This window comes from Callionymus lyra, chromosome 1, assembly GCF_982586985.1.
Source record: "Callionymus lyra chromosome 1, fCalLyr1.hap1.1, whole genome shotgun sequence".
Classification (NCBI taxonomy): Eukaryota; Metazoa; Chordata; class Actinopteri; order Syngnathiformes; family Callionymidae; genus Callionymus; species Callionymus lyra.
In genome coordinates this window covers 15,321,330-15,344,835 of record NC_141818.1, presented here as the reverse complement: position 1 = coordinate 15,344,835, position 23,506 = coordinate 15,321,330, and the positions used below count along the sequence as shown (strand labels likewise).

The window sequence follows — 23,506 nt, the reverse complement described above, 5'->3', positions numbered from 1 at the left end:
AAAAAATAAAATTATAGTTGATTTATCGCAATCGTTCACTGTTTTTATTGAAACATACAAAAATCAACATTACACAGAAAAACATAGTTTCATAATCAGGAGCTTGGTTTTGATACCAAATAGTTTTATCAATAAATGTATTATTAAATTAAAAAAAAAAATGTATTTATACGCAAATGTAAACACGAAATATACCTATATATATTTTACAGTGTTTATAAAAAAGGAAGTCTACAAATAGAAATAAATATAATAAATAAATAGTGATATATAATTGGTTTAGAAGTTGTATTGCGCCTGCTGAACGCCCAGAATTCTTAACATTAAACATTTGTTGGTTGCAAAATTGAATAACCAAAAAAAAGACATCAATCCCTATATTAAAGTTCACTTAATTTGCTGGTAAATTCTGTTTGGATTCTCTGAAGCTCGGAATGTTCTGTCGTTCCATGCTATTTGCGACCTGCGGATGAGATCCAAGATAATATTTCTGTTAATAAACAGAAATATTGAATTACAAGATCTGCAGTTCCTGACCGCTCGAGGCCAAAAATCCAGCTCAATCTCACAGATCTCTCCAAGAGACTTTGGAGAAAGACGATGAAACGCGGCAGACGACGTTTACCATAAAATGATGGACATTATATCCTATTTTACACAAGATGGGCATGAACTCTGCATGACACGTGCGGCTATGAGGCAGCCCCGAGACAGTATAAAGACAGATAAGATAAAAAGCAGCAAAATTACACGTGGACGCTTCTATATGGAGAGGGAACCTAAAGGTCGTTCGCCGCCTTGTAATTACAGTGAAAGCCATTAGCAACAATTGCAACACAGAGAGCTGTGGAGAGAGCAGACATTCACCAAGGCCACAGACGCTTTCACTTTTATATCTGTTTTCACTGCCTAAGCGTTTGTATATGTGCTGAGCTCATTAAAACAGAGAGCGCAGTTTATATAACGGGTGATAAACATTGTTAGGCCGCTCATTAATCTGTCAAAATCACTGTCGGCGGTAAAAAAAAACAAACGCCATTTTCCACCTCATGCTTTCATTCACGTCAGCAATTTTTAGTCTGTAAATATATGTTTGTTTTGTTAAATGAGCGACTACACACATTTGTGATCACTGATGCTAATTCTTTTAGCACGTTTATGGGATTTCAGATTCGTGATAGCTTTTAGCTATGATTTTAAAAGTTTGTGGGTTTTAGTTTATTTGACATAGTAACGAAGTAGTGACCACTTTTAGGGTCTTTTGATATTGATATATGCTCAAATAAGCACATTATGTGGTTTTAAACATGCACTAGACATTTCCATAAACATCCCGAAAAGTCTGAGGTCAAGGTGGCTTCACTCTACTCATCCCGTCAGGGAAACAGCTTTGTTTGTTTAAAGTGGATCAAAGCAGGAGTTGAAATATAAGGGAGGTCGATGGTGCGAAACTCAAATCATTCATTATTGAACAGTCATTTCGTTGAAAGGTCACAAATTGAACTGTAAAAAAGAATCAGTTTTTCCTGTTTTTTTAATTAGTATGGAATGTTATTTCAAATGAACTTTAAGTATTGAAAGCTTTCGCACACAAAATTACCCAGCAGAATGATATTTGACCCTCCGGCCTTGAGTCTGACGTATATATATTTTTAAAATTATAAACCTAAAGAAAACATATGAATATTATAGTAACGATGGTTCTACGGAACTGTACTTTGCCTTCTAAAGGCTTTGCTATGGATTACCACCCTCTAACCTAGGGGTGGGCAAGGAAATTGACTTGGGGGCCACATTATATACTTTAACTGTTATACGGGGCCATTGAGGCAAAAGAATGGACCAATACAGAATTTAATATGATGGGAAAATGTTTAAATACCTCTGAGTGTTTGTCTCGGTGGTGTCTTGACCTTTTAAGCATATATTTTATTGAGTATTGTTTTGATTGTTTAAGAGCTCTGTGACCCTGGTCTAAAAAGCGCTTTGCAAATATTGCTTAATTACTTACTTACTTACTTAAATACATAAAAGGACATATGATTGTATGGTGTTTTTTTTTATTCATTTTGTTTAAAACATTTTTTTGAATGAAAAATTCCATGTCATTTATTTTACAATAAATAAAACGACAAATGCAATTAAAGTTGTATTACACCAAAAATTAAATTGTCTAGTATTTTATTTCATATAAAATATATCTATTAGCAAAGATTAAGTCAGATGGCCCATGTGGCCCCAACTTGCACTTTGCCCAGGTCGGCTGTAACCAATAGTGAAGCCATTAAAGGGCAGAGCACGCATGAAGTAGAATTAAACTTTCAATTGCTATAATGTTAAAGGTTAGTGGATTCCTTTTTAAAATAACGTGTTTAAGGTTCTTTGTTTTAAGAATATTTATAAAGTTCTTTTTTTGTCAGTATTTCTTGTAGCTAAAAAAAAAGAAGCTTGTATGACTTTAACCTTCCTCTCATATAAAGGTAATTCTTTATGGCCCCTGAACTGACCTCACCAGGATATGATTCTTTAAATGATCTGATAAAAAACTAATTAAATGCATCATTCTCTTTCTGGAGATTGATCCTCCATGCTGACCTTTGGTCTCTGCATCATGAGGTGCATCCATGTATTGGTTCGATAAAGGAAATGGTTTTGCTGGAATTTGGAATTCTCTGTGTCCATGTTGTGATCTGACCTGGACTGGTGCTGGCAGGTCCTTAAAGAAATCTTTTATCGTCACCTGCTACATTTTGATCTTGCCACCTCGACTGTCACCTGCGAGGTGCGTGTCACACATTCTTTCCCCACCAGAGAATGTAAGATTCCTGCTAATTGAACCTTCTGTCTCCACCGAGTCATTTCCTCTAAGTGGAAGCTATAATACTCTAAATTAGTGTCAGATGCTGAACTGAAAACCATTAATGTGATCGTGGCGACTTGTGGAGAAAAAAAAAGAAATTGAAGTTTCATTTAATAACTTGCAGCCAAACGGTTTAATTATCCCACCAGCTCAAGAACAATGGCTTTTAAAAACATGCTCATTAAGGACTTGAGAAGCAGCTGAACCTTTCATGAAAATAGTGAAGAGGAAGCAAAAGGAAACTTTCAAGGCTTATTGTTATTACCAAAAACACAATATAAGTACCCGCATAAACAAAGTGACACATGTAAACAACCACCTCTCTCTGGCCTGTGTGGAGTCGTTTCCGTGCTGATGTTGTCAATACCGCGCCCTGCTGCTGTTTGGTGCCAGAGTTCACTTCCTGGATTTGGCAGTGGAGCAGAAGTTCAAAGGCTTCCCTCCGGCCGTCTATAAATCCTCTATGTTGGTCTGATCAGATCCGTGCAACCAACAGCAATGTCGACGACGGCCCAGACACAGAGCAGTGAGTACACAACACTTTTAAATCTTTAGCCAGACTCGTGACCTTGGTGAGATACTACACGTTACACTCCAGAATCTGGGGAGTCAACAGACATTTTTAAACCCTACAGGCACCAGCTGTTTGCTATTCTGTCATGGAGCTCATTTGAAGGACGACTGTTTGACTGGCAAATACTCACAATCAGCAACTTTCTCTGCAAGAAAATATGTTTTATTTTACAGCTTATTGGTTTATGATATGAGGCGATACGTAACTGTGCAGTCATCACCGCTGCTGAAGCAAATGACACTGATAATATCCTTGCATCTGTCAGCTGTTGGATGCAGGTACAAATTTGAGTTGCTCTCCTGAGACTATGGATATTTCCTGCTTGTAAATGTTCCAAGATATTAAGTGCGGTCCAAATAAAGGATGGGAAGAAATTTGGCACAACGTTTTTTGGAGAAATTTAAGCCAGTTTGTGCGTCATCAGAACTTCTATTGCGGAATATGACTTTTTCTGCATTGAAAACATTTGCTTTTGAGATGGGTGGCTACAATAACTCTTCATCTTTCACCTGGTACGTCCATCTCCGACATCTTTCATCTATCATGTATTATCTCTCCCCTCCACGGGTCCAAACCATGGAGGGTGATAAGGTGATTTTATGCGTCAGTGGTCGCGAACCTTTTTTTTGCATGAATGACCAAAACAAAAAATCTCAAGTGCTGGAAAATCTCACCATAAGATCAGCAGTGGTTCTGGCCTGGCTTAACCGTTACAAAAACATCCTTTTAGAGTTTGTGATCAACTCATTTTCACAAGTTAAAACATGTATATTATTTTAGCAACCTGACCAAACAAGAGTTTCTTTTTAAATAAGTCACTATTCAGACACTAATAGTAAGTAGGGGTGTGTATTGACAAATACGTATCTTGCGATAATGATACAGGAACAACAATACGATATATTGTGATACTTTAGTAACAAGGATATATTTGTAGTATTGTAGTATTGAGCACTTGATACTGATGTCACAGAATTTACAGACCATACGAGTCTTGATGAAGTCATCAATGCTTTCATTGTTTTCTTATGTCCAAACATCCGCTTTAAAAGCTGATGGAGTCGAGTGCATCAGGATTTTCTTGTTCCTTTAGCTGCGGAGAAGATTGTTTTTTAAAACAGTTTTGTTAAACTGTAAACTATTGAAGAACTATGATGAAGGTAAACATGATGCCCAATACCAGGCCCTGACCACTGGTATTCATGACACCTCCAGGTGAAGGAGCCATGATTGGGTGGGATCTTTGTGCAGAGAAAAGCACTGTGCAAGAGACTAGCTTGTTTTATGGATTAATGCAGTAATTTAAGCACAATCCAAATGATTAAAAAAAGTATTGAAAACAGAGGGTGCAGAACATATATAAGGCAACATTGACTTGAATGTTTATTTAATCATCCGTAGTTATGAAGCCTATTTTAACGTGCCAAGTTGAAGATCTCTCTAATTCTCTTGCTTGGTTGCCATTTTAAGAATATATGAGCGCAATAAAAGAAATGAAAACTCTTCTCTCCACGACGTGGTCCAAACACATTGTGTTGCACATTTTAAATATGCCATGATAGAGCCTCCAGCAGAGCAAAATGAGGGTCTCGTATACGTAAATAGAATACATTCACCGGGACAATGACGCAACATATCATGCAACAGAATCGTCTGCTGTTGTATAGACCATCCCATAATCCTTAACAGTTTGGTGAGATGTTTGTTTCTGTTCAAAAAAATTGGATTCTATTGAAGGAAAACAGGCTGGTCTCATCATAAAGAGTTACAATTTAGCTTGATTTCAATGTTGCAAGAAATATATTCTTCAATGATATGATAAGAAATGCTCAGCAACTTCTTCCCATGTTTCGTTCTTAACAGCTGTAGCTATATAGACTTTTTATTGTTCTTTTCTAAGGTGTCTCGTTGAGCTGTTAAAACCTGCAGTTACACATTCAGTCAATCGACACTTTCTTCCGAAATAACCGTCGTGTTAAAGGCGGTCGGAAGAGTCATTGCGGTTTATTCAAATGAATTCACCAGATATTCTGGAATATTCAATGGAAGGTCAATAATTACATGTCTCTATATATAGTTGTCATCCCGGTAAACACTCATTGTCAACACGAGTAATAAGTCTCGCCACCAGCGTCAGCAGTTATCACACGATTTCCATTTTCCCCTCTTTCCGCCATATAGGAAATCAGCATCAGTGTTTTATTTATTTATTTTCCGCGCTGATATCAGCTCTCTTTGTAAAGAAGCAGATTTTGTAACCCGAGCTCGTCATGTGACGTGTTATTGAGCGGCAATGATTGACTTCTGCCAGTGTCATTCATATTTTTACAGCTCCACTTGTGAGTGCAGATATGAGGCAATGATCTGTATTTGGTTATTGGATAACAGATAAGGCACTAGATATCGCTGCAGTCACTCAGAGGGCACAACCCTGGGGACACTTTGGCGGGAGATTTGACCAAAAGAGCGACTCAAAGCAAACGTTAATCAGATTAGAAATATTTTTGGACAAGCTCTTTCTTTGCTTATAATTGCTTACACTAATATCCAAGTGTCAGAAAAGTGAACTGCAACCATTTTTTTTTGTTCGACTTTGCGAAATACAGTAAAGTAGCTCTTCTAGATTAAGGACATTCAAACTGAAAGCAGAAGTATGCATCAAGTGTTACACAAGGTTCTCAAACCAACAAATCCTGAACACTTGATACGATTAAGAAACAATTTGTGAAAGTAGAAATGAAACCATTGTCATGAACAGTGAAGGTTGGTATTCATCGCTTGTTACCTTGATGAGTTCACTGAGAGGGAGCATGATGAAGAGGGAGCATTGTTTGGTTGCAGGATGAGTTGGAGCGTGTTTATTGAGTTTAAACCTAAACCAGAAGGATATTTTATTTTAGCTGTATATGGGTTGTATTTGTGTGTTTGTGTTGTTTTTTTTAGTGTCTTTTCTTAAAACCATACACTTTGTAATCTAAATTTATATTTAGGAAATGTTTCAAGTTCTTTCACACACAAAATAAACCTAACTGAAACTGCACAATTTACAGAAAAAAAGATGAATAAAAGTCCAGGAATGAAAGCTTTTCATTGTAAGATCTTAAATAGTAAACCTTTATTATCTCATCCGAAGATATTTAACATGTTATAAAGTTGTCTTTTTAATGTTGAACCTCTTAATACAAATTGAAAATTCAACTTGTTCTGGGAAAATCTTTACAGAAAGATTAATTAAAGAAAAGTGATTTAATATTACTACAGCAATGCATTGAAAATAAACCCAGGTGACCTGCAGTAGTCAAAATGATCAAATTTTCCTTGTTTTATATGTTCATTTTTATTTACATATCTTCACCAGGTTACAAAAATAGCGAAGAAAAGACAACCACATAGTATTGGATCTGCCCTGGGGTGATGTATTCATTGTCCAATGACAATTTTTTTGTCAATGGCTATTCAAAGTATAGTATATACTTCAATAATTCAAATATAAAATGCCCTCAGGAAACTGTAGTACCCAAACAAAAACCACACACAAAATTATGGATATTTAAACAGGTATTAATTCATTGTAGCTCCTTGTGTTATCAACTGTAAGCTTTATCTTGCCTTTGATGTAATATGTGATCAACATTTGTTTGTAAACTACAGTAAAAATAGGATGAATAAATGATTCTTACTCGGCTTAGAGTCTTTATTCAAGTTTAATAAAGTCAATTATTGGTGAATTAAGAATCATTAAACGACAGAACTAATTTATATATATATATATATATATATATATATATATATATATATATATATATATATATATATATATATATATATATATATATATATATATATATAAAATTGTTATTCCCTACCTCCCAGTTCCCAGCAGGGACAGATGTCCAGCAGCCAAAGGCCTGGAAAGTCTTTCTGCCCTGGTGACTACTGTGGAAGAAACGCCAGAGCCGATTCACACCACCATCCAGGGAAGTATTCCGTCTTGGATCAATGGAAGTCTCCTGAGGAATGGACCTGGGAAGTTTGAATTCGGAGACAACAAGTAAGACATGAGCAACACAGCATGTATTTGTATATTTTTTTTATTAGGAATTTGTCCCAGCTATCATCAAATCATCAATGATCTTGTTTAATATTAAAAATCTAATCAGTGTATTTATCAAGATTACTTCTTTAAATGTGTATTATTATACAGAGAGCCGAGGGTTAAGTCACTCCTTGGCTTAAAAGGAAGACGCTTTTTCCATGCTAATGCTTTAGCAAAGTATTCTTAATTTGAAACCTTAAAAAACATTATATTTCAATACTTCAACACCACCCTGCTAAATATACTTCTTATACATTTTGTTTTGTTTTCAGCATTTCTGTACCACCTTTTAACTTCTGCTAATATTCCTATTTTCCGCATTTAGTCATCGGTAATAATACTGATGACTAAATTTTGTCAATCCCCAAATATGCATTTGTTTACCATATTTTAAATTGTTACCTTTGAGAAATAAAATAAAATTCATGATATTTACAAAGAAAGAACAATAATAATAATAAAAGCTGCAGCTGTTAAGAGGATTCCTGTATCTAATAAAAAGCATTCCCGCTCAGCATATATGAAAGATCTTTATGAAAGATTTTCAAGTAAAGGTCTGGTTGCTGACATAAAAAAAACATATGAAAAATAAAAATAAAAAAACAGCAGTTTATGTCCTGGGGCTCACAGATCTGCAGCATTGTTGATGTTATTAATAAATCTATCATTTTGGTTCTGTAATATCTTCCACTAAAATGATGTGAAAACTGCTGTTTCATTTCTCAGTCTGCGTTGGATGCTCCCAATCCCGGCGGCTGTTGTCTAAAATTCAGCAGTGTTTAAGATTTTCACCTCTGTGATGATTCAGTTCCGGGAATATTTCAGACCTCATTACCTTTCATTTGTCACATCCGTGCCTCGCCGCCTTGTTTTGTCTCTTAAAATGATTCCTCTCACTCAGGTACACCCACTGGTTCGATGGAATGGCCCTGATGCACAGATTCCACATTAGCGAGGGGAAGGTCACCTACAGCAGCCGCTTCCTGCGAAGTGATTCATACGTCCAAAACTCAGAGAAGAACCGCATTGTGGTGTCGGAATTCGGCACATTAGCCATGCCGGATCCGTGCAAGAACATATTTGCCAGATTCTTTTCACGCTTCCAGATGCCCAGTACGTTGTTTTCCTGTCTCCACAATTTAGTATAATCTCATGTGTAATGCACTTAAGAGCGTAATACGGCTCCCGGTGTTGAATGCATTACAATAGCATTGCATATATTTGTGTACATAAGTAACAAGCGGATCACTGCAGGCTAAGAAAATCAAACAAGTAAGAGAGAGGATATTTTATTCATTCTATACTTTTCAATGCAGCGCCTGGAGCGTCTGTTTGTCGCCGCTATTATACATCACTTTACATTCTAATGAAAGTTGTAGCTACATGTTCATGCCAAAACCCCCTCTGTTTTCAGCCAAATATGACTATGAAAATATGATAAAGTGCTGCGTCAGTGAAGTTTTTTCTTTGAACAGAGGCAACGGACAACGCAAGCGTCAACTTTGTCAAGTACAACGGCGACTACTACGTCAGCACAGAAACCAACTACATGAGGAAAATAGATCCACAGAGCCTTGACACGAAGGAGAAGGCAAGTACTGGTTAAAAATATGTTATCTTGGAACTCCTGCTGTGCTTACTGTGTGAAATCTTAGGTGAACTGGAACGATTTCATTGCCGTGAACTCGGCGACAGCTCATCCTCATTACGACCAAGAGGGCGCCACTTACAACATGGGCAACTCCCACGGCAAAAATGGTGACTATTCTTGTCTTTTCTATTAAACAATCTTTAAAAAAGTTATTGTTATTCCAACACATCCTGTATACATAAAAGCCAAAGTCAGTTGAAGGGTTGCTACAGAGTATCGACAGTCACGTACACACCCAGCCAAAGCGCATCCAAAATTATTAGTACAGTCTGGTTTACAATATTGGGTCTCTAAGGCTAATATCACTATTGGCCCAAACGGTAAAAAAGGAGATTTCTTTTCCCTGACATTTTCCTTTTGATTATATTTCCATTTGTCAGTTTTCCTGAAGTTTCATAATAAGGGACAAGATTGACTTGACAGACATGTGAGCCTGTTATTAGCTGACGTAGCCTCAACAGAGTGGGCACAGTTTCATCTGCCAATCACAATTAAGACCAGCAACCACAGTTTGGCTCAACCAGAAGACTGCATTACCAAGATGATTCTGACTGAGATTGTTTCAGTACATGTTCAAACATGGAACTTAAAAACTGAATATTTTAAATGGGTATTACGATTAATGGCTCAGTTTTGGCCTGTGTAACCATAACTTCGCCTATAGCCATTGTTCTGCCGTAATACGTTTATTGAAAGATAGTTCATGAACTAGTTCACATTTTGGACGAACGTGAACTGAATGTAGTGTAACTTCTGTGAACTTTAAACTCTCTCATGTCATGTTTTTCAATAGGTAGCAAGATTTCTTACCGTCTAAAAACACACTCTAAAAAGTTCTTAATGTATTGCAGAAAAAGAGCCAATCTGGAAACTTAAGTGCTTGTGTTATTAAAACGTCAGTTATTTTAAACGTTTTAAACTTAATTTAAATGTTCAAACTAATTAAATAATTGAAAGTTTCTGGTGGTTATAAGACTGCTGTTGAGCATCTGTTGAATATAAAAATAAAAATAAAATCTAGAGAGGCAGAATTTGGGTCACACAAACTATATATTTTCATTAAAATGTAACATTATTATGGAGCTACTTCTGCGTTGTTGATTATTTTGACATTCTTCACTGTATGCTGAGATGCAGAGACAAGCAGACGTGTTTGTGGCTGAAGAAAGTAAAACAAATAAAAAATATATTTGCTGATTTATATAGTTATATGTTTAGAAGTTTAATTATTTTCTGAATAAAATAAAACTTAAGACAGGACACTGCTCTTCAAGCAAAGTTTCATACATTTTACCCGTGAAAAGATTCATTTAATACCTGCCTGTAAGTACACTGTATTTACGTCACTATTAATAAAAGTTAACAGTTAAAAATGTTTTATAATGTGGCAATAACTTGTTTAAAATGTTTTAAAAATGTAGCTCACCTCAACATATGGAAAAACTAGTTAGTGTGAATTTAGTTTAAAATGTAAAAAATAAATCATGAACTGAACTATTTTAAATTTCGGGAACTGAACTTTGAACTTTTCCGCATAGAGAGTGAACACAATAACTATAATGCAAGTCTTAATGAATTGTTTTAATAAAAGGACCATGGATGACCTGATTCCTCTGTGCTCATGATGTACCATGAATAAAACTGTCACGCCATGTCTTCTTAAACCTTCTTAAACATCGTAACTAATATACTCATTTAGCAATAAGTGTTTGAAGATATTACTCCTTAATTAGGTCCTAAAGAATATTCGTCTGGGGGTCATAATCTTACATTTAATTTGCTCGACAGTAAGTTGTAAAAACTCATCTAATCCATCCATACTTTCGTCTCCTGCGACAACATTCCAAACAAAAATGTCCTCAAAACATCCTCAAGGAGAAAAATACATTTCTCTCAGAACCTCCTGAGGCATTTCAGATGTAAATATATATGTCAGTTCATTATCCACATCAGGATCTCTCATCATCTGTACTTTTTTTTTCTTCTGTGATTTACAGACAGACAACGTTATGTCAGAATGTATTATGAAATGCTAGGTGAAATCGCTCAAGGGCCCTTTAGTCAAATGGAAGCTAGACTGAAAGGAGGAGCCAGGGCGAGATGAATTCAGAGCTTGGATATTTAATTCAGATAAATGTAGCTGATTTTAGTGTGAATACACCAGCCATAAATAACCAAAGTACAGACTTAAAAAGAGAACAAAAACCAGCGTTGAACAAGGACCATTGAAACCACCCTTATTGATATATCCCACTCATCTCTCTGTAAGACAAACTATTGAAAAAACAACTATTTACAGTTTGAACGGATCTCAATACATTTAAAAAAGGAACAGATGAAAAAATGTACTGGTCGTGTTCCTAAAATGTAGATAAAAAAAAGGTCCGGCAAGAATTCATTTCAACAGTACTGTACAAAAAAAGGACTAGCCGTCTTTTATCTCTTTGTGCAACACCACCACCATTCATTCATTCATTTCTCGTTCTTTTATCCACAGGTTTTCCTTTATTCAAAAATGTTTTGCCTTTTTCATGTCAAGTATTTTGTTGTCCTTATATAGTTTACTCTATTAACAATGGTATTAAGTGGGTTTGCAGTTTTTATACAAACAATTAAATTATTTAAACGCCTTTAATCCCCACCAATATGATAGTTTCAACCAATATTACTGACCTTCATATGTCTATATGTTAGCATTTAGTTAGCATCGCTAGTCAATGAAACTCTACTCCGAATGAGCAGAGTTGGGCAACAGGTGGCAGTATCCTCCCACTAGAACAACAAACACTAAAAACTCTGCAGCTTTCTTCACAAACAGTAACACATTCTTCAACGATTCATGGTACCAGATTGTAATCCAGAAATCGACTTCCAACATTCCCTTAAATTTAACTTGAGTTATTTCGCTAAAGGACGGTAATAATAGCTCTTGTTTAGCATGTTTTTTTTTTACGTTTATTTTTAGTTTTCTTTCTCTTCTATGAAATCCATATTAGAGTAATAGTTCACACCCTCACATTGACTAAGGGTTGGGATTATTTCCAGAGTAAAAATGTTATTTCATTTTAATGTAGTGACTGAAGATCAGTTGTCTTTGTCTTCATCTTCGTCCAAAAAGATGCTTACAAACATACAAATACCTCCATACTGCTCATCTGTAACGTCCATCTTGTATTGAAGCCTTGACATTAGAAAATTTTGCCAAACAAATATAATAATTCTGTATTTTAAGATAGTTTGTAGCAGAACCTCCAGGTTTCTCAGCTTCTGTAAAATATAGACTTGTTTAATTATTTTTCGAACAATTCTTGTCGAGGCTTCAATACAAGACTTACATTACAGACGAGCACAACATAGTTATTTGGATGTTTGTGTGTCCTGGACGAAGATTTAGACAACAGACAACTGAGCTTCAGTCACTACATTAAAATGAAATAACATTTTTGACTAAAACACTAAAACGGAACAGATTACTCTGAAAATAATGCCAATCCTTAGTTGACATGCGAGAGTAGAAAATTATTTAATGTATTACTTGAAATAAGTGTTAAATTCATTAAATACTTTTCAAGTGTATTCAAATACTATAAAGAAATTAATATTGTTCTGTCCTCCCAAATATATTTATTTTTTCTATAGCCAGGGTTATAGTCTCGGTACAGCATCTACTACTTTTCAACCCCTGGTCTACCGGAAGCTTCCAAACAAGCTGAGGAAACAGCTTCTGGCTATTGTTAATTTAAATGTTAATTATTTTTAATATGTCTGCTCCCTCACCTGTCCCCTCATGTCTCTGGGCTCAGTTAGTCCCGACTAAACTTGTCAAGGCAAACTACACTAACGAGTTCGCCGTCAGACTCTCGGGCACGTCGGCCCTCCGTTACGTAAACAACGTCCCGCTCTGAGGACTTACTCACTGCCTTCGGGTGCTGATATTTATACGTGATTGTTGCATTTCCTTTCTGTTATTCGCCTTAATATGCACTGACACACACCCGGGTCTCTTCAGGATTCTTCTACAATGTGATCCGCGTTCCTCCTCCAGAGGAAATGAGGTCAGGGGAGGACTCCGCAGACCTGACGGGAGCTAAAGTCATCTGCTCCATCCGTGCCTCGGATACCAGGAAACCCTCGTACTATCACAGCTTCGGTGAGACGGTTTGCATGTATTCTGAGGTGGCGCTGACTGGATGAGTGTACTTGACAGAAGGAGCACATGTTTTTTTTCTCGCACAATCCTGAGTGTGAAGAGCAGCTGCTTTTGTCTCAGACGGACAGGTAACAATTCCCTGCTCTGACACCATCCCTTTTCAAAAAAAAAAGAAAAGATTGTCATCACCTCACCGATGAACCTGAATAGAAAACCTTGGCGACGAAGATTGACGAGGGTTATTGTGGCAACAACTCCACGGCGAGGCAGTACAGATGAATAATCGGCACGTGACGCAGACCTCACTCTAATTGACATTGACAGTCGGCGGTTAGCCGCGCAGACAATGAAGTGTGAAGATGATGCCGATCAACCGAGACAAATCTGACTTCATAATGCCAGTGAAGTGGACCACGCTCCTAATTATGTCATGGTTTGCATTTCCAGCAGACCAAACTCGCTCTCACAGACTCGCTGGCACCTCAGAATCAAGCCGCGCTACCCGAGCCATATTTCTGTCAGCGTGGCTACAGTGTTTACTCCGCACTCGCCATTTCATGATCGCGGGACTCAAACCCCGCATTTGAGAAGTCACACAAATCTTTACATCCACTCTGCACAAAGGCGAGGATAAAGAAGTCTGAGGAACACACTTCAAAGAAACTTTCTTAAGTTATATTTATTTGACTGGTTAATTTTTCATGATTTTAAGTCGCAGGAGAAATTATTCTTAAGCTTTAGATAGAAGCAATTTTAGCAGGAATCTAACCTTGACCCATGTAAGTCAGTAAGTAAGTAATGTGTATTTATAAGGTTCTTTTCCAGACCAGGGTCACAAAGCGCTTAAACAATCAAAACAATATTAAATAAAGTATATACTTTAAAAGTCAAGATAATACTGAGAACAACACAGGAGTTCCAGAAAATCAAGAAAAGCCTGCACAAATAAAAACGTCTTTAGATGTTTCTTGAAAGTGTCAGTAGATCCATCAAGCGCAAAGAGAGAGGAAGATCGTTCCAAAGCATAGGAGCAACAGCCTGAAAGTATTTCTCTCCTCTAGTCCTGAACCGTGTGCGTGGAACCATAAGTAGATTCTGTTCCACAGACCTCAGAGCCCGAGCTGGGATGTAAGGCTGGATCAGATCACTGATGTAAGGAGGAGCCTGACCATGAATAGATCTGAAAATAAGAACCAGAATTTTAAAGTTGATCCTGAAAAAAACTGGAAGCCAGTGAAGAGTTTTAAGGATCGGAGAAATGTGAGTTCTTCTACTATAGCGGGTCAGAATACTCGCTGCAGAGTTCTGAATCAACTGCAGGCGAGACAGATCCTTGTTGTTAAGACATGAAAAAAAACTGTTACAATAGTCCAGGCAAGAATACACAGACGCATGGATATGCTGAATAGACATGACACCCTTAAAGAAATAGTTCACCCCAAATTCAAATTTCACTCTTTTCTACTCACCCTCATGTCCACTAAGGGTTGGGATTATTTTCAGAGTAATCTGTTCCTTTTCAGAATTAAAGACAAAAATGCATGTCCATGCTAATGTAGCGACTGGAGCTCAGTAGTCTTTTCCTTCATCTTTGTCCAAAAAGACACTTAAAAAACATCCAAATACCTCTGAAGTGCTCACCTGCAACGTCCATCTTGTATTGAAGCCTCAAGATGAGAAATTGTTTCGGAAAAACATAAACAAATCAATATTTTAAGATTGTCTTTAGCTAAGGATACCAGCGTAAATCTTGCTCACTGACACTCTAATGTGTTTCTATGAAGAAAGACGTCAGGCAGGAATTGAGAGACTCATAACTTCTGCTGCAAACAAACTTAAAATTAAGACTTATTGAAGTTTTTCGGAACAATTACTAATGTCGAGGCTTTAATACAAGATGGACATTACTGACGAGCACGATGGAGGCATTTGGATGTTTTTAAGTATCTCTATTTGGAAGAAAATGAGGACGACGACAACGACAACTGAGCTCCAGTCACTACATTAAAATGAACAAACATGTTTGCCTCTAAAAATGAAGGCATTACTCTTAGTCGACATGAGGGCGAGTAGACAAATGAGTAAAGTTAAAATTTTGACTGAATTATAATAGCCTCATTGACATGTTTTGGTAGCAAAGAATGGTCTGAATTACGACAAGAAAGTGTCACCAAAATGCCTTAATATGATGATGTATCCCTGTGATGTTGGAGACTGGACAAAACCCAAACTTTTTTAAGATAAACCTACGTGACTGATCGTGTAGTTACCTCCCAAATTGGCCTCCTAGGAACAACACGACTGCCTTTCTATCTTCATGACTAGGGTTTGATCCTCACAAAGCACTCTTTCTCAAGTAAATCTTTTTGAGTAGAAAAACATCCCAGACATCCAAAGAGAAGACACTGACGTCGACCACACTCTAATTATCAGTCAGAAAAAGACAAATAAATGAAATAATGTGGCCATCAGTTTTAATTGACCAGTCATAGATTACACATCCAGAAAGCTGTGGAAACAAAGGGAATAGAAGCACGAAGTCAGCAACTTTCAGTCGTTTCATGACTGTTAATGTTCCTTCTTTTTAATAATCAGACCCAGTTTTCCCGTAAAACTTTTGAAACAGAATCAGCAGCTTTACTATCACTGTGAAACATCAAATAATTCAAACTACAAAAGTAATTTCAAACACGCAGCCTTATGAATCCAGCAGCCACTGAGTCAGGCCGGTACACAGATTTCTCCTTTTTCTTTGAGTTTCAGCCTCCGTTACTGCCTTATTGACTTTGCTGTATTTTCTGTCTCCAATATAAAGTAGAATGTGTTGGTTTATATAAGGAAAAATAACTGTGGGTCACAATGAATTAAATATTGTTTCATGTTCTACTCACAGCTGTCACAAAAAAAGTTTCAGTCAATAAAATAATAAAAGTTCTCCTGAATAATTAGTTGAAAATACAAAAAAATACTTTTATCAGGGGTTGGGGTTGTGTGGCCATTGAGACGCGTACCCTATATTGTCGGTTTATTTTACCATAATTATTGTCCTAGATTCATTTCTGTATTATCGATTGAATTATTTATCATTATAGTGTTAATAGCGCTAGAGTGACACACTAAATGTGACACATTAAAAGCCAGAAAAGCCAATGACAATTCATAAAATGGACTGTACTTCCAGATAAAGAACACAAGTCAACAAAATTACATTGGTTATTGACGAACTATTATTAGGATTATTAGTAGTGATGGTCTGATGAAACTTCATGAAGCGGTGTCATTATTCTCAGACTCCACCAAATGGATACTATTTTTCTTTGTTTTTGAACAACGGTTCTAATGAAACATCACATGATATTTTAACTGATGGCGCCACCTACTGACCTCTAAATAACATGACTGCTTCATGAAGCTTCATCAGACCATCACTTTTAATTAGATGTCCAGTTAAAAATTTCATTTAACAGTCAAAACAAATGCCCCTAGAAGTATATACCTCCTTGGCAAAGGTACATTTTAACTTATATTGATAAAGTTAATCCTATATATTTGATAAAATGCTCCAAAATATATTTGGTGTATTTAAATTTGCTTTTTCCTCCATTTTTTTTTTTTAAATTTTAAATACTTACCTTTTAATTAGTAGTTTCTTGAAATATACATTTTACTTTAAAATTAGATATAAATTGTCCAATTTTAATCATTTTAATATCTCTTTAGTTTTTTTTACAAGATATATAGTTTTTTTTAATTAAAAATATTATATATACTGTATATATTCTATTTTTATTGCCAGTGTTGTAAACACAACATGGGATTTTTTTTGTGGTGGCTGAACAGAATAAAAGAACGAAATAAAATGAAAACGTAACACGCAAAATAAGTGATTAATAAAAAACAGAACCAGTATGTTTTTAAAAAATAAATAAAATAAGGATCTTATAATCACCTGAATTATTTCCACTGTAATTGATCATTTCTTCATTCATGAATGCAAATTAAAATTTGTTAAAATGACACAAACATGATGAAATATTTTTGAATTGATTTTGTTGTTTCATGATTAAAAACTATATTTAAAGAGTCAGATAGGGCTGTAGATTCACAGTCAGGGGTAAAGTCTGTTTTGTCTCTTTAAAAACACTCTCTTTTTGTTGTCGTCTTGTGTTTCTAGTGATGTCGGAGAACTACATTGTCTTCGTCGAGCAGCCCCTCAAGCTGGACCTGCTGAAGTTCATGCTCTACAGAGTTCAGGGAAAGAGTTTTCACAAGGTCATGACCTGGGATCCCAAACAGAATGTTGTCTTCCACCTGGTGGACAGACACTCCGGCAAGGTAATCTGCGAACGATTCTCGTGGTTTAAGACGAATCTAGCCGCAGAATTATTAGAATGGAAACAAAAGAAATGAGGTAAATCTGAAACGCGTGATGACATTCCGTCCTCTAGATGAAGTCACACTCTGATGGCGTATTTTCTCATTACCCTGAAAACACATTAACAAATAAACAATCTGGTTCAGCACCATAATAAGTGCTGAGCATCTCAATGATATCACCAACCGTCCTATTAAACACGTGCTCCTCCGACAGGTGAGTAAAGTGAAATACCTGGCGGGGCCGATGTTCACTCTGCACCAGATTAACGCCTACGAAGACAACGGCTACCTGGTGATGGACATGTGCTGTGGAGACGACGGCGACGCCATCGCTGAATTCACTTTGGAAAACCTGCAAAGGAGCTCAGGAGAGGAGGTGGACAAGGTACTAATGGAAGAAAAACAACAATCATCTGCAAGGCACGAAAACTAAAAAACAAAAGATGCAAAAAACACATTCATTAAGATTGGTGAAAAAAGTGTTAATTTTGAATTCTTTCCCATTCTTATTTAAATCAAAAAGGCAATAAAAAACAACAACTAAATAATAAACCTTGAATTGAGTGAACTTTAAACCCACAAATAATTTATTATGGACAAATATTTATTGAGGTTTGAAAATTCCAAGAGAGCCAAAAGCAATAAAATCAATGCTATAAATTCTTTGAATATGTCCAACCAAAAACATAGAGAAGAAAAGGAGTAAGACGATGGATACCTCCTCCAAGGAGCGCATTTCTGGTGACAATTAAAATAACTCTCACTAAGGAATCAAGATTTGTTTTGGCTCAAGGCAAGAAAAATCAAGTTCACCAGACAGAAGAATGAAACTCATGCCCAATTCGTTGCAAATGCACCTCTAAAGATATATTGAAAAAACACATTTTGTCACTCAATATTTCTTTCTAGATACTTTGGGTTTTTGATGGCACTAAATAGAACTGAGTGCTTGAGAAAATTCATACAGAAAACCACCAAAAGACAAGGGGGTCTTGCTGCAGACCTCCACCTGCCTCTCCAAGGACCAAGAAATTACGTTATTTTCCAAACAAAGATCAGATTCAGCTAATCCTTTTTTGCAAAGTATGTAATAAACATGTTTTAAAACTTGTGTTTTTTAAGGGTCAAGGTGACCCAGAGGCTTGAAAACAAATGTAATTGTTTTATCCCTTGTGTTGCCTCTGGGTCAAGACGAACATTACATTTGTATTTTGGCCTTTGGGTCACGTTGACCCTGAGATAACACAAGTGTTAAATTTAATCTAAGTTGGAAGTTTAATTTTTGATTTTTGAAGGTCTCCCTTTGTACACCATACAAAACCAAGTAGAAACACCTTCTATTGTATATATACGTATACATATACAGTATATGTGTGTGTATATGTACAGTATATAGGGGCCTAAAGGAGAGTCTGCAAAGTAGGGACTTGAGAGAGCAGATGTTTTGCAAAAAATGAAGATGTTTTTGTCCCATTTCATTTCATGTTACTTTCCTATATAGACATTACGTTTTTGACAGATACCAAAACTTGAATTCAGACTTCAATTTCTAATCCAATAACATCAAAAGTCCAGAGTATTGATTCATTAATGCAGCTAATGAAGAACATTTTATAACATTCAGATCAAATTTGGATGAATATGCAATAATAAAAGACATAAACGTATCAACTTCTGCGGCGGAACATCCAGAATCAAAAGCAGACATCAATCCTGTAATTCCTCCATATTTCTGTCTGTGCTTTATCTTCTTCTGTCTCGTCATGTGACCTCTGTTGCCTCCTTCTCCTCCGGCGTCCTGTTTGCTCTCTGAAAGACAAATTGGCAAATTTATGAAAGAGGCTTTTGATATTGTCCTTAATCCAATGTCACTTTGTAACTGTGACCGGAACACAAAGATGTCTCCGGGTGTTCTACATCGACACCCACTGACGATACATCATCTGTCTCTGATTGCTTCTGTCAGTTTTACAACTCCATGTGCAGAAACCTGCCGCGGAGATACGTCCTCCCCCTGACAGTCGACGATCAAACTCCTCTGGATAAAAACCTGGTGTATCTGCAAGACTGCAAAGCCACAGCCGTGAAGACCCACACAGGAGAGGTAGGATCAAACATGGCTGCAAGTGATTAAAAGGCGAGCCGTGGCCGCTTCAGAAAGACTTGAAGAAAGTTACAAAAAAAAGTAAGGATTGTAATCATGGTAAATACTGTCGGTCCACTCCTACGTACCCGTGCAATTATCCAGCTGGAGTGTAATTTCTGCGGCGCGGTAATTTCACGACATTCGTGCAGATAAAAGCTATGTCAAAATGAATTTTCTCCACCGAAGTGAACAATTCCAATTTTGCAAATTACTCTGCGAGCTGACTCATAACTTGACGGACAGACACACGCATACATACACACGTGTGCTGACATGCACACGCGCAGGTGAAAAGTTAAAAGGAAAAGATGTAGTTCCGGCTGTCGCAACAACTTCAGCCACACAATCTCGGCTGTCTGCGTCTATTGTTGCAGCTAAAACCGTCGAGACTCGTTTCCTTTATCGAAATCTTTTTTTGTGGAACTCATCCTAGTATTCATTCTGTCAATATGAGTCTAATATGTTCTCACCGATTCAAATGAAAAGGACATACCTGGTGAGTAATGATGTACATCACATGTGTCAAACTCATTGGCAGCAGTTACATTTTTTGAAATCTGTTATTTATTAGACTGATGCTCTCACTTCCATGCCAGTTGATTATTGAATTAATCATTTCTCCAAAAGTCTATATTGAATTGAATTGTGGAATATTAGTCTACATTCTCCAGATCATTGGCAGTATTTGATTATGGATACAAATTTATTAATAGCATCATAAACCTGTCATATTTGACATTGACATAAGAGTCTTAGTAGTAATATTATGTTGTATTTATATTTAGAATACTGTATACCTGCCATATTTAATGATCTGAGACCTTTCAATTGGCTGAAAATCTAAATCTAGATTTGTTTTGAACAATCAATAGATATAGAAAAAAAATATAATGAACTGATAAATAATTAAAAGGATTAAATAAATAAAAGGATTAGATAACTTGGATTTTAAACAGTATAGAGTACGACCGTGATAATAAAGGATTACGAGGAAAACGCAGCTGTTTCAATGCTCTTAATTTGAAAGCCACACGTTTATTTCCTCCTACTGAGAGGAAGTTACCGTAAATTTGAGCGAGAGCTCTCCAGATTTAAATTTGGCTCAAGAGTGAGGAATCCCGAGCGATAGATAGCCTGACAGCATTAAGATGTCAGCACTGTATTTGTATTAAAATGCTACGGAAAAAAAGTTCACACGTTAATAGACGAATTGCTGTCAGGAAAGACCAGACCTTCTGTGATTGGCTAGATCTATTCAAAAGGACTAAAGTTTATTATAATGAAAATATAAATATTGAGTATTAAACTGGTCAATATAAGCGTGAGATAAAGAAATTTTTTTTTAAGGTCAAAATGTAGTTTTTAAATATTCTTTAGTATTTTTCTAAGTCTTATCTTTTTTAGATGATTGAAATAAAAAACGTTTCTGGTCTTACCTTTAGCTGTAAATATGGTCTATACGCCTTTCCTTTGCCACACAAACCTCCGGTACTTTGTTGTAAAATTCCACCTTATTTCCTTTAGTTTTAAAAGTCTCTCCGCCTCAAAGGAGATGTGAGAGTTTTTGGAGGCTCATTAGCGTGTACCTCCAACTTTGCTTTTTCACTGCGGTTGTATTTCTGATCAGCGAAACTAAAAAAGACCCTTACAAATATTAAACTTTAAAGGATTTGTGAGCATTATATTGGCGACATTCAGAGATACAGAAACCAGCGCGCGTCAAATGCATGTAACAACACAGTTTGTGATGGACTGCACATTGAGGGGAACTACCTCACCTGCCAACCCTAACCGCCGATCCCTGAATGGTTGTCTTACTGGCTGGACGTATTGTTTCGGCCTAAACTGTGGACCAAAGTTTGCAAAATATATCCAAACTACTCCGGTCTCACTTCCTGCCTGAATCCACTTAGGATTGTGTAGCTGAGGTTGCTGCCACCTCAGTGTAAACTAGAGTTTAATGTTAAAGATTTTTTTATTTATCGTATGTGCGTTCATAAATGATTGGATAGTGCTACCTGAATAAAAGTCCACTGCCGTTTGTCCCTCTGATCTCATGCATCTCAAAGCACATTCAGGAATCGCAGTTGATGAAATTTCAAAAGGATTTTTACTCATAGTTGTGTGAAGTGAACGTTGAAGGGGTGAAGACAAATCCCTGTGGAGTGCCAGTCTTTTTGATGGAGCACCTTGATCCGAAATCAAACAAAAATAGTGTAGCGACGCACTGGAACCATAAATCTTACGATTATGACAGATGCTTTTCATTGTTATCTTGATTCTCAGTTGTTAAAAACCATCATGAGCACATGAAGGCAGCGTCTAGGATGAATGGATGACTTGCTCCTGAATCAAGTTGTACTATTGTGGGGAAAAAGTTCTCGTTAAAATATCGAACTGATTCCGTATTGATCATAAACACTGAGCTCAGGTAAATCCAGCAATACATTCTTCAATAACTTAACCCAATGCATTATTAACCAGGTGTATTTTCTCAGCAGTCTGCTCAGAATTCTGTTTTTCTTGCCGGCAGATTTTCCTGACCCACGAGGAGCTCCACAGTGACGAGCTGCTGCAGTACGGCGGTCTGGAGTTCCCGCAGATCAACTACGACAAACACAATGGCAGACCTTACCGTTACTTCTACTCCTGTGGCTTCGGACACGTCTTCAGCGACTCTCTGCTTAAGATGGACGTCCACACTAAGGAGCTTAAGGTTTTCTATCTTTTCAAAGAGAGTTCGGAGGGAGACCTCGCTCTGAACCGCGCGGCTTATTATCACATCAAAGTTATTTTGCATGCCACTCGCAGCAACAGATTATACCAAGGTTTTAAACATGAAACGGCTCCGAATAAGGGAAACGTACGTGTAATCTTTCCTGTCTAGGTGTGGCGTTACCCGGGCTTGTACCCGTCTGAGCCTGTCTTTGTAGCCTCCCCCGGAGCCACAGAGGAAGATGATGGAGTGGTCTTGTCAGTCATCATCACACCTAGAAAAGTGAGTGACAAAAAACAGCCGACAAAGGCAATCTAGGGATTGTTAAATTGGGGTGATTTGCAGTCTGTTAACCCAGAACTGTGCCTGGAACGCTGGAGACGGGGAAGACAAATGGTTTGATGTTATCTTTGTCATTATTATGAGAAGGAGGTTTGATTCTTTTTTCTCTTCCGCCTTAAACACTGAAGCTTTATTTCCTCTTCGCAGGAGAAAAGTACCTTCCTGCTTGTTCTGGACGCAAAGACTTTCACTGAACTGGGTCGAGCCGAGGTCCCCGTGAACGTCCCGTACGGAACCCACGGAGTCTTCAATGCAATGGGATAGATGTCAAGAGGCTTCGTTTAAATCATTCTATGTGTTGAACATAAGGCTCGTGGGCAAATCTTGCACACTGTGTTCTTTTTATGTAACCCTCCGGGAGCCTCAAATACAGACTGTTGGCTTGAAATCCATTTTCTTTATTGTAGACTCTTTATTAATCCCTGAAACCTTTGTACAAGAAAACCGTTTAAATAAAAAGATGACAGAGATATATTTGGTTCGTAAAGAAAAATATCGAGAGTTTTTTCACCCATTAAGGAAGAAAACATAAACATTATCACAGAAAAAGGTTGGAATAAGTACACACAATTTAGCATCAATCCTTTCAAGAAG

At 36.9% G+C, this 23,506-nt stretch overlaps 1 protein-coding gene across 1 annotated transcript; it reads left to right on the top strand.

Moving 5' to 3' along the window:
- The first annotated feature begins 3,217 nt into the window (after positions 1 to 3,217).
- On the top strand, positions 3,218 to 23,382 carry bco2l (beta-carotene 15, 15-dioxygenase 2, like). The gene is made up of 12 exons (XM_087794718.1): positions 3,218 to 3,386; positions 7,308 to 7,485; positions 8,432 to 8,643; positions 9,006 to 9,121; positions 9,186 to 9,288; positions 13,191 to 13,331; positions 17,506 to 17,666; positions 17,923 to 18,093; positions 19,675 to 19,812; positions 22,388 to 22,570; positions 22,742 to 22,852; positions 23,060 to 23,382. The coding sequence occupies exons 1-12, from the start codon at positions 3,359 to 3,361 to the stop codon at positions 23,174 to 23,176; spliced, it is 1,659 nt and encodes a 552-aa protein (XP_087650844.1). The 5' UTR covers positions 3,218 to 3,358; the 3' UTR covers positions 23,177 to 23,382.
- Positions 23,383 to 23,506: the final 124 nt, after the last annotated feature.